General features: G+C 46.1%; 1 protein-coding gene across 3 annotated transcripts in view; it reads left to right on the top strand.

Annotated features, from left to right (window-relative positions):
* Nucleotides 1-12176, top strand: part of slc31a1 (solute carrier family 31 member 1) — a 97156-nt gene extending 84980 nt beyond the window's left edge. For all 3 annotated transcript variants that reach the window (XM_072488174.1, XM_072488172.1, XM_072488173.1), the window contains 2 exons: nucleotides 1331-1499; nucleotides 7965-12176. In XM_072488174.1, coding sequence (XP_072344275.1) covers nucleotides 1331-1499; nucleotides 7965-8166 — 371 coding nt within the window. In that variant the 3' untranslated portion in view covers nucleotides 8167-12176. The remainder of the gene's footprint in view (nucleotides 1-1330; nucleotides 1500-7964) is intronic.
* The last annotated feature ends 1515 nt before the right edge of the window (nucleotides 12177-13691 follow it).

The following is a 13691-nucleotide window of genomic DNA, read 5'->3' as shown; positions in this document are numbered from 1 at the left end:
ATTAGATTAAAAGATATGATGGGGTAGATAAACAATGACAACCATTTAAATAAATAATTTATAATTCACTCATCTATTAATCTCCTGAATAAGAACTTTACTGGAAAAATTGGTACAACCAAAGCTGATTAGAGAAGTTAAGGTTCAAATTAGATTAAAATAATTAATATTGCCAAAAGAATTTGAGTACAGTGGCTCTATATTCAATGACGTTTCGAAGATTGTACGGTGATCTCACTAAAATGTATAAAATTTGGGGAGGATTTGATGGGATAGTTGCTGAGACGCTGTGTCCCCTGGCTAGAAAATCGAGCACTTGGGCATAGTCTCGAGATAAGTGATCAGCCACTTTGAACTGGGAAGGGAAGGGAATCTTTGAAATTCTTTAACCCAAAGTATTGTGGATGGCCTATCAATGAGTACTCCTTTAAGACTGTGGTCAATAGATTTTTCAAAATTAAGGGATCCAGCAATATGGGGATAGGGTGAGAGAGTGGAATTGATGCAACGGTTCACCATGATCTTAATGAACAGTGGACCAGGCTTAATGGGTCACATGGCCTATTCCTTCCATTTCTTTGGTTCTTATGCCTCATCTGAAAGACAGCAGTACTGCCAATGCAGCACTCCCTCAGTCCTGCACTGGATTATGTGCACACGTATTTGGAGTTGGGGCACGGATCCAACAACCTTCTGATTCTGAGATGAGAGAGCATTCCCAAATGAGCCGCAGCAGAGGAGACAAACCCATGGATCAGGTGGTTGTATCCTCATTCTTTGACTTTAAAATTACCTGCAGAGTAGTCATGAGTAAGATACTGGAAGGTCATTGCCACTCACCGAGTTATAATCAGTGTCTGTTTCAGCACTTTTAGAAAGCACCATAAGATGGAAGCATGGAAAAATGTTTTTTAATGTTCTTTGCGGTAAGCTGGCTGCAGCTGGAATTGATCGGAGCCCCTCCATGTAAGCAGGCTGAAATTCGCACGGACCTGATGTATCCTGGGACTGAGACACTTTTTGAAGACCACAACATTTCACTCATACCAAATTGTCATTGTTGTCATCATGTCCTTTTCAGAAAATACCTAATTTTCCATTTAGAGTGTCTTGGAGCAACAGTTGAGATTGAAGGCAAGAATCGGTGTTTTGTCACAATTAGATCTGAAATGCTTTGATTACCTTTCTCTTCTCTTCTCTCCCCCCCCCCCCCCCATGCCTATTTTTCTTTCTCCCATGCCTCTCACAGTCTTAGGTCAAACTAATTGTCTTGATTAATTTCTAGATTAGTCTTTGTATAACCCTGCCTTTGATGGTTTCTCTTCTGCAGGGATGGTCGGTGCCTGTGTGGTTGTCTTCCTTTGTGCATTGGCTTATGAGGGGCTGAAAATCAGCCGAGAATGTTTGCTTCGGAAATCGCAGGTTAATGTTCGCTATAACTCCATGCCTGTTCCTGGACCAAATGGGACAATCCTGATGGAAACGCACAAAACTGTTGGGTGAGTGAGGCGAAACACAAATTGTGCGATTTGGTACCGAGCTAGAGAGGCCACAATATTTTGGGGTGGGAGATATGTTGATCCTACCATTGGCCACAGCTACAGCACCCACTGACACTGGTTGTTCAGCGCACTTACTGGAAATTGCATGTATGACACATCAATTGAGAAGCTTTGGTTCAGCAGATATACATGTTGCAGTCAAAATGCTAGCTGCGACTCACTTTCTAGGTCACATATGAGCACTACCTTCTGTGGTGAGGTGTTGAGAGGGTGCTGATATCAGTAGAGGCCAGGTATAGGCCAATGCCTTCAGCAGAGGGAAGAGAAAGAACCCATGGGGCAATAGCTATTGGGCAATGCTTCTAATATAAACTGCATCCACTTTTGGTTGTTTGTAAATTAAAGCAAAATATTATTGGGACTGTGATTAATACCTTCTGCAGCGGACTTCCGGGTGCGGCGATGACCAGCTGAGTCGCACGTTTCGGCAGCTCCCGGTGGAACGGACTTTTGGGCTCTTGATAGGAGCCCCAACGGCAATTTTGACGGCTAAAAACACTGTGCAGTAAACCAGAAGGGAATCCCCCCTGGATACGGATGGAAAAAGGAGGAGAGAGTGGCCAGATTGCAGTGGATCCTTTAGAACAGCGGCAAGGAAGGCAAGCAAAAACCAAGATGGCGTCGGAAGGTGGCAGTTTAACATGGGGCCCTGAACAACAAGAGTTCTTGAAATGCTGTGTGGAAGAGATAAAAAAGGAAATGAAGAAAGAGCTGTTGGCCCCGATACTACAGGCGCTCGAAGGGCTAAAGGAGGAACAAAAGACCCAGGAGCGGGAGCTTCGGGTCGTGAAGGCAAAGGCAGCCGAGAATGAGGATGACATACAGGGCCTGGTGGTGAAGACGGAGACGCAGGAGGCACATCAGAAACGATGTGTGGAAAGGTTGGAGGCACTGGAAAACAACGCAAGGAGGAACAACCTGAGGATTCTTGGTCTTCCTGAAGGTGTGGAGGGAGCGGACGTCGGGGCATATGTGAGCACGATGCTGCACTCGTTAATGGGAGCGGAGGCCCCGGCGGGTCCGTTGGAGGTGGAGGGAGCATACCGAGTGATGGCGCGAGGACCGAGAGCAGGAGAAATTCCCAGAGCCATAGTGGTGAGATTCCTCCGTTTTAAGGATAGAGAAATGGTCCTTAGATGGGCGAAGAAAACTCGGAGCAGTAAATGGGAGAACGCGGTGATCCGCGTTTATCAAGACTGGAGTGCGGAGGTGGCGAGAAGGAGGGCGAGCTTTAATTGGGCCAAGGCGGTGCTTCATAAAAAGAAGATAAAATTTGGAATGCTGCAACCGGCAAGACTGTGGGTCAAAGATCGAGGGAGGCACCACTACTTTGAGACGGCGGATGAAGCGTGGACTTTTATTGTGGAAGAAAAACTGGAATGAACGGGTTATTAAAAAGAACGTTCGAACAAAGTGGTGGGGCGAATGTGGGGGGCAAAGAGGGGTTTTATGTACTAATCCTGCGATGTGGTAACTTTTCTCTCTCCCACAGGTGGTGATGGGGGGAGGAGGGGAGGTGGAGGAGATGGGGCGTTGGCCATTGGGGGCGGGGCCAAGGGAGAAGCGCGGGCTTGGTTCCCGCGCTATGATAATCATGGCGGGAATAGAGAAGCAGGAAGGACGGGGCGTCGCACGGTGCGAGCAGAGGTCACGGGGGGAAGCCGAGGTCAGCCAGAGTTTGCTGACTTCTGGGAGCAACATGGGGGGAGTAATTACGCTAGCGGGGGATCTAGCGGGGTGGGTGGGAGGGGGGAATTACTGGGTTGCTGCTGCTGGGGAGAGGGGGGAGCTGGTATGGGAGAGGATGGGCGGGGGGCACCGCCTGGGGGAGATACAGCTGCGTGGGAACTGGGTGAGGAGCTGGAAAAAGGTGATGGCTAATCGACAAGGGGGGGGGGGGGGGGTAGGAAGCCCCCCAACTCGGCTGATCACGTGGAACGTGAGAGGGCTGAACGGGCCGATAAAGAGGGCACGGGTACTCGCACACCTTAAGAAACTTAAGGCAGATGTGGTTATGTTACAGGAAACGCACCTGAAACTGATAGACCAGGTTAGGCTACGCAAAGGATGGGTGGGGCAGGTGTTCCATTCGGGGCTAGATGCGAAAAACAGGGGGGTGGCTATATTAGTGGGGAAGCGGGTAATGTTCGAGGCAAAGACTATAGTGGCGGATAACGGGGGCAGATACGTGATGGTGAGTGGCAAACTACAGGGGGAGACGGTGGTTTTGGTAAACGTATATGCCCCGAACTGGGATGATGCCAATTTTATGAGGCGGATGCTAGGACGCATTCCGGACCTAGAGATGGGAAAGCTGATAATGGGGGGAGATTTTAATACGGTGTTGGAACCAGGGCTGGGTAGGTCGAAGTCCAGGACTGGAAGGAGGCCGGCAGCAGCCAAGGTGCTTAAAGATTTTATGGAGCAGATGGGAGGTGTAGACCCGTGGAGATTTAGCAGACCTAGGAGTAAGGAGTTCTCGTTTTTCTCCTATGTCCATAAAGTCTACTCGCGAATAGACTTTTTTGTGCTGGGTAGGGCATTGATCCCAAAGGTGAGGGGAACGGAGTATACGGCTATAGCCATTTCGGATCACGCTCCACACTGGGTGGACTTGGAGATAGGGGAGGAAACAGGAGGGCGCCCACCCTGGAGAATGGACATGGGACTAATGGCAGATGAGGGGGTGTGTCTAAGGGTGAGGGGGTGCATTGAAAAGTACTTGGAACTCAATGATAATGGGGAGGTCCAGGTGGGAGTGGTCTGGGAGGCGTTGAAGGCGGTGGTTAGAGGGGAGCTGATATCAATAAGGGCACATAAAGGGAAGCAGGAGAGTAAGGAACGGGAGCGGTTGCTGCAAGAACTTTTGAGGGTGGACAGACAATATGCGGAAGCACCGGAGGAGGGACTGTACAGGGAAAGGCAAAGGCTACATGTAGAATTTGACTTGCTGACTACAGGCACTGCAGAGGCACAATGGAGGAAGGCACAGGGTGTACAGTACGAATATGGGGAGAAGGCGAGCAGGTTGCTGGCACACCAATTGAGGAAAAGGGGAGCAGCGAGGGAAATAGGGGGAGTGAGGGATGAGGAAGGAGAGATGGAGCGGGGAGCGGAGAGAGTGAATGGAGTGTTCAAGACATTTTATAAAAAATTATATGAAGCTCAACCCCCGGATGGGAGGGAGAGAATGATGGGCTTCTTGGATCGGCTGGAATTTCCCAAGGTGGAAGAGCAGGAAAGGGTGGGACTGGGAGCACAGATCGAGGTAGAAGAAGTGGTGAAAGGAATTAGGAGCATGCAGGCGGGAAAGGCCCCGGGACCGGATGGATTCCCAGTCGAATTCTATAGAAAATATGTGGACTTGCTCGCCCCGGTACTGACGAGGACCTTTAATGAGGCAAAGGAAAGGGGACAACTGCCCCCGACTATGTCTGAAGCAACGATATCGCTTCTCTTGAAGAAGGAAAAGGACCCGCTACAATGCGGGTCCTATAGACCTATTTCCCTCCTAAATGTAGATGCCAAGGTCCTGGCCAAGGTCATGGCAATGAGAATAGAGGAATGTGTCCCGGGGGTGGTCCACGAGGACCAAACTGGGTTTGTGAAGGGGAGACAGCTGAACACGAATATACGGAGGTTGTTAGGGGTAATGATGATGGCCCCACCAGAGGGAGAAACGGAGATAGTAGTGGCGATGGATGCCGAGAAAGCATTTGATAGAGTGGAGTGGGATTATTTGTGGGAGGTGTTGAGGAGATTTGGTTTTGGAGAGGGGTATGTTAGATGGGTGCAGCTGTTGTATAGGGCCCCAGTGGCGAGCGTGGTCACGAATGGACGGGGATCTGCATATTTTCGGCTCCATAGAGGGACAAGGCAGGGATGCCCTCTGTCCCCATTATTGTTTGCACTGGCGATTGAGCCCCTGGCGATAGCGTTGAGGGGTTCCAAGAAGTGGAGGGGAGTACTTAGGGGAGGAGAAGAGCACCGGGTATCTTTGTATGCGGACGATTTGCTACTATACGTGGCGGACCCGGCGGAGGGGATGCCAGAAATAATGCGGATACTTGGGGAGTTTGGGGATTTTTCAGGGTATAAATTGAACATGGGGAAAAGTGAGTTGTTTGTGGTGCATCCAGGGGAGCAGAGTAGAGAAATAGAGGACCTACCGCTGAGGAAGGTAACAAGGGACTTTCGTTACCTGGGGATCCAGATAGCTAAGAATTGGGGCACATTGCACAGGTTAAATTTAACGCGGTTGGTGGAACAGATGGAGGAGGATTTCAAGAGATGGGATATGGTATCCCTGTCAATGGCAGGGAGGGTGCAGGCGGCTAAGATGGTGGTCCTCCCGAGATTCCTCTTTGTGTTTCAGTGCCTCCCGGTGGTGATCACGAAGGCTTTTTTTAAAAGGATTGAAAAGAGCATCATGGGTTTTGTGTGGGCCGGGAAGACCCCGAGAGTGAGGAAGGGATTCTTACAGCGTAGCAGGGATAGGGGGGGGGCTGGCACTACCGAGCCTAAGTGAGTATTATTGGGCCGCTAATATTTCAATGGTGAGTAAGTGGATGGGAGAGGAGGAGGGAGCGGCGTGGAAGAGATTAGAGAGGGCGTCCTGTAGGGGGACTAGCCTACAGGCTATGGTGGCAGCCCCATTGCCGTTCTCACCGAGGAACTACACCACAAGCCCGGTGGTGGTGGCTACACTGAAGATTTGGGGACAGTGGAGACGGCATAGGGGAAAGACTGGAGCCTTGGGGGGGTCCCCGATAAGAAACAACCATAGGTTTGCCCCGGGGGGGAATGGATGGGGGATATGGAATGTGGCAAAGAGCAGGAATAACGCAACTGAAAGATCTGTTTGTGGATGGGAAGTTCGCGAATCTGGGAGCACTGACCGAGAAATATGGGTTGCCCCAAGGGAATGCATTCAGGTATATGCAACTGAGGGCTTTTGCGAGGCAACAGGTGAGGGAATTCCCGCAGCTCCCGACACAAGAGGTGCAGGACACAGTGATCTCAAAGACATGGGTGGGGGATGGTAAGGTGTCAGATATATATAGGGAAATGAGGGACGAAGGGGAGACTATGGTAGATGAACTAAAAGGGAAATGGGAAGAAGAGCTGGGGGAGGAGATCGAGGAGGGGCTGTGGGCAGATGCCCTAAGCAGGGTAAACTCGTCGTCCTCGTGTGCCAGGCTAAGCCTGATTCAGTTTAAGGTATTACACAGGGCACATATGACTGGAGCACGGCTCAGTAAATTTTTTGGGGTGGAGGATAGGTGTGCGAGGTGCGCGAGAAGCCCAGCGAATCATACCCATATGTTTTGGTCATGCCCACCACTACAGAGGTTTTGGATGTGGGTGACCAAGGTGCTTTCAAAAGTAGTAGGAGTCCGGGTCGAACCAAGCTGGGGGTTGGCTATATTTGGGGTTGCACAAGAGCCGGGAGTGCAGGAGGCGAGAGAGGCCGATGTTTTGGCCTTTGCGTCCCTAGTAGCCCGGCGCAGGATATTGCTAATGTGGAAAGAAGCCAAGCCCCCGGGGGTGGAGACCTGGATAAATGACATGGCAGGGTTTATAAAGCTAGAGCAGATTAAGTTCGTCCTAAGGGGGTCGGCTCAAGGGTTCACCAGGCGGTGGCAACCGTTCGTCGAATACCTCGCAGAAAGATAGACGGAATGGAAAAAAGAAGGCAGCAGCAGCAGCCCAGGATTGGGGGGAGGGGGGGGGGGGGGGGGGGGGGGGGGGAGGGGGGGGGGGGGGGGGGGGGAGGAGGAACCAGAAGGACTCTCAGGATTGTTAATATATACTGTATAGTATGTATAGGTCGTTGCTACAGATAATTATATATTGGACTGTTAAATTATATTTTTGGAGAGTGTTACTTGTGACAAGGCAGTTGCCAATTAGGGCTAGTTTTCATTTTTGTTATTTATTATTTATTCATTTTTTTTGTTTTTTGTTTATAAAATAGGTCATTGTTATTTGTGTTGTTATAATATTGTGTAAAGGATGCACAATGTACTGTGTTGGTTGACCAAAAATTTTCAATAAAATATTTAATAAAAAAAAACCTTCTGCAGCTGCAGGGAGGTGCCCAAAATTGGATTTCAAACTGAGAATAACGGTAATGGGTGTTATGTGGGAGGAGTTGACCATTGTTAAATACAATGTAGGTGGAATATTGCAGTGTAACCCCAATGGCTTCCAAATTCATTCTATGCCCTAATTTCACAGTGACTGAAAAATTCAGTTAAGAGGAAAAGCAATGTTAAATAATGTGGAAGAACTGACTGCTGTGTTGTATCATGTGCTATGTGCTAATAAAACAGTATCGCTTGTCCACTTGTTCCTGCACAGAGCTGGAGTTTTCACTGACTCTGATCCCTTTGTTCGCAGCCAGCAGATGTTCAGCATACCCCACCTCATCCAGACTGTATTACACGTCGTACAAGTGGTTACCAGCTACTTCCTCATGTTGGTCTTTATGACATACAACGGTTACCTCTGCATTGCCGTGGCATTGGGTGCAGGTGCTGGATACTTCCTCTTCAGCTGGAAGAAAGCCGTAGTGGTGGACATCACAGAACACTGCCATTAACGACAGCAGTGGCCAATCGGAATGAATCGCACTCCCCTGCACAATGATTTGCCAAGTGGGAAAAGACCATTGAGCCAGTTAAAAACACACATATAGATATATATATATATTACCCACACATACTTAATTCCGTTCAGACTCCAGTTCAAGGATTAGAGCTCAAATCGTTTTCTGCTTCACGCCTTAATTGCTGCTAGGGAGCAGTTTTCCACTTTCCTATTGAAGCCTGAGGCACAATCTTGGGTATTGGTGCTGGAGCAGGCCACTTTGGACTTTGTTTACAGTGAAGTGTGCCAGGAATCTTTAAACGATGAGCCATTGCTTTACCTGGAGTCGTTCGTGAAAACTTTACAATGTCGTCTTCACTAAGATGGGAGCCAGTAAAACTCTCTCATCAATCAAACCATCTACATTCAATTCCCATTTTGATTGTAGCTTTCGCTGATCCCAATGAGTACAATTAGAAATAGTTGTGATTAAAACCATATATTTTGTACTGATAGGGTGGATCAGTAAGTAGCCAGAAATGGCATAATGTCGGTGAGGAGGTGAGCTCGATCTGCGATTTGTCTCTCCTCTTTGCCCCCTCAGTCGAGGTTAACAGTTAAGCTTTTTTTTTTTTTGTTGCAAGGTTTAAGACTTTTTTTGAAAATAGAATTTCCAAAGGAGTTGTGAGAAGCTGAATACTATCAGGACCAAGACCTCACCATTAGTGATATTCATTTCATAATTAGATTTTTTTTTTTAAAATTACCTCTTTGCTTTCATCACTAAAATATCGAGCAGCTGACAGAAATCTAATGGCAAGAAATGTTATTTGTTTGGTTGCCATCTAGAATATTTGTCTCTTATTTTACCCAGAAACACATCTGTATTGATTCTATCTTGTGCTTCTACACCCAATCTATCCCATCACTCAATCCCCCGATTCCCAAGATCGAAGCTTTTATTCTTAATTCATGAAGTGTTTTATATTTGTGCTGATGGAATTCTAATTTAAAAAGAAAATTATGTATTGATTCCAGGTAGATGTATGCAATCGTCCAGTGTTTTTGGTAGGAATCTTCCTCGCTATTACTTAGGAGTATTTCTACGAATGCCAGTCGGAGGACTGGGGACTCCTTTTAATGATTTCATGGGTGCTGCTGGGCCTGCACAGACGCAGTACTAGTAAAACAAATTTGCTCAGGACCAATAGGAATGAATGCACTGGTCCTTCTGAATTTATGCTTAGAAATTATTCAATTTTAATCAGCTGGTGGTTTTAAGCCTGAGAAACTTGATGATGAGCCAACTATAGGTTTGGCCAATTATATTATTTCAAATAATTAGGGAATTTTTTTTTCCCTGGTGGGTTTAGTTGCTTTGGGTGGGAAGGGGGTTAGGGGACGTAAGAGAGGATGGGGCGGGGATGCAAAGGTAGGGGATCAGTCAGATCCTTAATACTACATAGCATGTTTCAGTTGCAGCCGTGAAGGTTTGTAAGACTTGAAAGATTTTTTTTCTCTTTTCCACCAGCAAATATTCATAAGGATTATATTTTTAAAAAGTATAAGTAAGGGAGGCTATTTGGCCTCCACTAGCTCACCCTACCATGTGAAACCTCTTGTTCTATCATGATCGAAATGGGTGCCTGTCCTGTTTCAATAAACGTGCTGAGGTTACACAGGAGCTAACTGGTCTACTCTCCTTTCTCAAGTGGCCTATTCAATTGAGTTTCTAGGCTGCTCCATCAGGGAGAGCATCTCAGCAGAGTCCGAATGGATAGTGGGCTACTTGGCTCAGTCCCATAACCCTCCTGCCTTTTCGTCCAACACCGTTGTATACTGTACGTCCACTCTTGCCCAACTGAGATCAGTGAACTCTAGAGTCCAGTAGGATGGCAGATGGTGCATTTACCCATTGTGCCACTAGATAGCTACATAGCCTTTTACAAGAAAGAACACACTAACCAACAAAAGAACTAGAAGGTTTGAGATTGACTATCCGATCAGAGCTGCAGAGTACTCCAAAAACGACTACAAATCTCTGGTGACTTGGAAAGTCTTCAGTGGGTTTAAATGACCAATTCTGTTTTGTGTGGGTTGCACCATGCCTGGCATGACTGATCGGTGTGTAGCAGCCTGCTCAGTGACCATGATATGTTGGATTCAAGCAGCCTATGAGATGATGTTGCACAGGAAGATCACATGCCCCACCAAGTGGAATCTTGACTCATAGATTTTTAATTTTTGTTCACTAATGTCAGGATTACTCACCAGTCTTCACGTATCATTTAGGCTTGTGTGTATTTCCCAAAGAAATGATGTATTGATCATGATTAACAAAGAATTATGAGATGGTGCTTCTGCTCAATTACTGTACCTATTTAATGCTAATTAGAATTCCAACAGCCTTGTTAGGGTGAGTGCTCCAGGATAGAATTTTGGGGAATGACACTAGGAGACACTATTATATCCTATTTATAAAGTGTGAAAGCCTTTTTATAAAATACGCTACCATCTAGTAGTACACATGAAGTTTGATAATGGGTATACTGGTGGGAATTACACCATTTTTTGAACTATTATTTCATTGAAAGGTAATTTGTTTTGAGGGCTGGTTTGGTGTGGAGTCCCTTTTCCTGATCCTGCACAGAGTAGCTTGTTCAGATTAGCTGCATATAGTGGTGACACTGCAAGTCCTGGTCACATCAACCAAGCTGTCAACACTGCTATAAGCGGCTAGGTTTGATTTAACATAGTTTGTATTATGTGACTATCCTTCACTCAATGCATTCTGCTGGCCCTACCTACTGCTTTTATTGGAACTTCCAGTCGTGAGTTCAGTTTGCTGTAATTTGTAGAGACAGTTTAAATAGCCTCTTTGCTGTCATTGGAAGGGACTGAAAATGTTAGAGACTCAACTGAAACAAGGTCATTGATCAGAAACGTTAATTGTTTCTCTCTCCATAGATGTTGCCTGACCCGCCCCCCCCCCCCCCCTATTTCCAGCATTTTCTGTTTTTATTTCAGATTTACCGTATTTCTCTGCTGCTGTAAAACAGACTTGCTTGCTGTGAGACCAGCCATAAGTCCTTGCATTACCTCCAATGCATTACCTAGCATAGTGGTGTCAGTAAAACACTGGTTTACGTTTGTACCTAACCCTGGCACCAGGATCTGTGATGTGCACTTGGAAGACCCATGTCGCACACAGTGCGCAATGTTCCTCTGGTTCTTTTATATTACTGAGTGATTTGAAGGAAGCATTTCCTCTGTACGGAAATCAGCAAGTCATTTTTAACAAAACATTCCATACGAGATTTTAAAGTCCACAAGACGACCAGTGGAAGGAACCACTGGAGACATTTTAAAAATGAAACTTGGCTCCAGACTGGACATGTGCCCCGAGTCTCAAACTGCTTGGCTTTTGTGCACTTTGCTGTTGGGTTAGGAGCTGACAAGTGTTATACTGCTGCTGCTTTAACAGCTGTGCTCCCCAAACGGCTTTTGATGGGAAGTTGGCATCGCTGTGAACAGCAAAACATTTTACTTTGCCGAGATAAAATGTGTATTTTCCTTCTGAAATGAAGTTGGCATACTTTTATATTGAATATAAATTGTAACATCTGAAAGTACTGTACCCGTGTTTGCGGTGTGCCATTTTTCTTTACTCCGTCTTGTTTAAGGTGTTTTACACTCTTGCTGTTTCCTTTAAATTCCCCCTTCAGAATTTGGTAAATTCTTTTGTCCACTTTCATTTGAAGTTCAGTGCCTTCGGTTATCTCCACAAAACAGAGTGATGGCCACCACTGTCACCCCCTTGTCTTGTAATTTGATTTTTTTTTAGTCCTCAGATGTGTTGACTTCCCTCCCACTCCAGCACATCGGTGTTGTAATGTTACCTTGCTGGTGATCTGTCACAATCCGTTCTTTCTGAGAGACTGTACAATACAATTTACTGGGAAAATCGTAATATATTGTATCATGCTTATTTTCAATAAACTTTTTAGTTTGTATGATCTTAAACTGTGCTTTTTATTTCTTATTGATAAACCACCTTGCACCATTTATCCTGTTGGAACAATTGCACCCAGAGCGGTGCAGTGGTTAGCACTGCTGCCTCATGGCACCGAGGACCCAGGTTCGGCCCTGGGTAACTGTCCATGTGGAGTTTGCACATTTTCCCCGTGTCTGCGTGGGTCACACCCCCACAACCCAAAGATGTTCAGGGTATGTGAATTGGCTATGCTAAATTGCCTCTAAATTGGAATTTTTAAAAACAAATGTTTCAAAAAGGAACCATTTGCACCCTCTTAGCTGTCAGATCTTGAGATTCAGAAATACATTCATTTCACGTTCAGGCGTCAGTGAGCAATGTGAACAATCATTAATATCCTCAATGAGGAGATGGTGTAAATAAACTGCTACAGATATGTACAAGTGCATGTTATTTTACATCCAATGAGTGGTTTTGTTAGAGTAAATGGGGAGAAGGCCTGTCCAGTTTACTCATGTTCTGCACACAAAGGACCTGGCTTAGCCTATACTCTGATTCATACTGTGATATCTACACAACAGGTATGAAACAGGATTTCCTTATTCCATCGGCATCAAAGCTGGAGAAAGTCTCACAGGAAAGCAGTGACTATTCACAGCCGATGCTCCAGCTCCTTTCTGCTGAACTTGGAACAATCAACATCAATAGGGAAATGGTATTCAACAAACTATTGGGATTGAAGGCAGACAAGTCCCCCGGGCCTGGTGGCCTACATCCGAGGGAGTTATAAGTGGCAGTGAAGATAATGGATCCATTGGTGATAATATTCCAAAATTCCCTGGACATGGGAAGGTTACAGTGGATTGGAAAAATGCTAATGTAACGTCCTTATTCAAAAAGGGAGGCGGAATGTGGGAAATTACAGTTAGTTTAACATCTGTTGTTGGGAAATTGTTAGACTCAATTATCACGGAAGTAATATCAGGTCATTTGGAAAGTCAAAACACTATCCATCAGAGACAGCATGTTTTTAAAAAAAATCTTTTTATTGGCATTTCTCATATTTATTAACAGTTGTATATACACATCACATTTTTCTCAACTGCGCTAATTTCCTTTATTATACAGAGGTATAGTTTGTCCTTTGTTTAACTGACCCTACGTGCTTTTCATTGCCCTCTGGATCGGTCTATGGTTCCTCCCCGTTCAACCCCCCCCCCCCCCCCCCCCCCCCCCCCGGGCTTCGGCTGTGCTTTTATTTTATTTTCCGGACAGAGTGGAATCATCTCTCGTGGTTTCCCTGCCTTCCTTCCGCCTCTCTCTCTCTCTCTTTCCGCCCCCCCCAACGGGTTGCGCAGTCTTTTGATAACTCATCAATCTTGGTGTTTTAATAATAATAAAATTTTAAAACTACTTATTAGGTTACTCCTCGTTGTTGGCCTCGAACAGGTTTTGGAACAGACCGACAAACTGCCCCCAAGTATCCAGGAAGTCTTTCTCTGACCCTTGGGTGGCGTACTTAATCTTCTCCAGGTGGAGAAATT

The sequence above is a fragment of the Scyliorhinus torazame genome, chromosome 22 (genome assembly GCF_047496885.1).
Source record: "Scyliorhinus torazame isolate Kashiwa2021f chromosome 22, sScyTor2.1, whole genome shotgun sequence".
NCBI lineage: Eukaryota > Metazoa > Chordata > Chondrichthyes > Carcharhiniformes > Scyliorhinidae > Scyliorhinus > Scyliorhinus torazame.
Note: the sequence above shows the minus strand (reverse complement) of the source record. Positions and strands in the feature narration are given on the sequence as shown.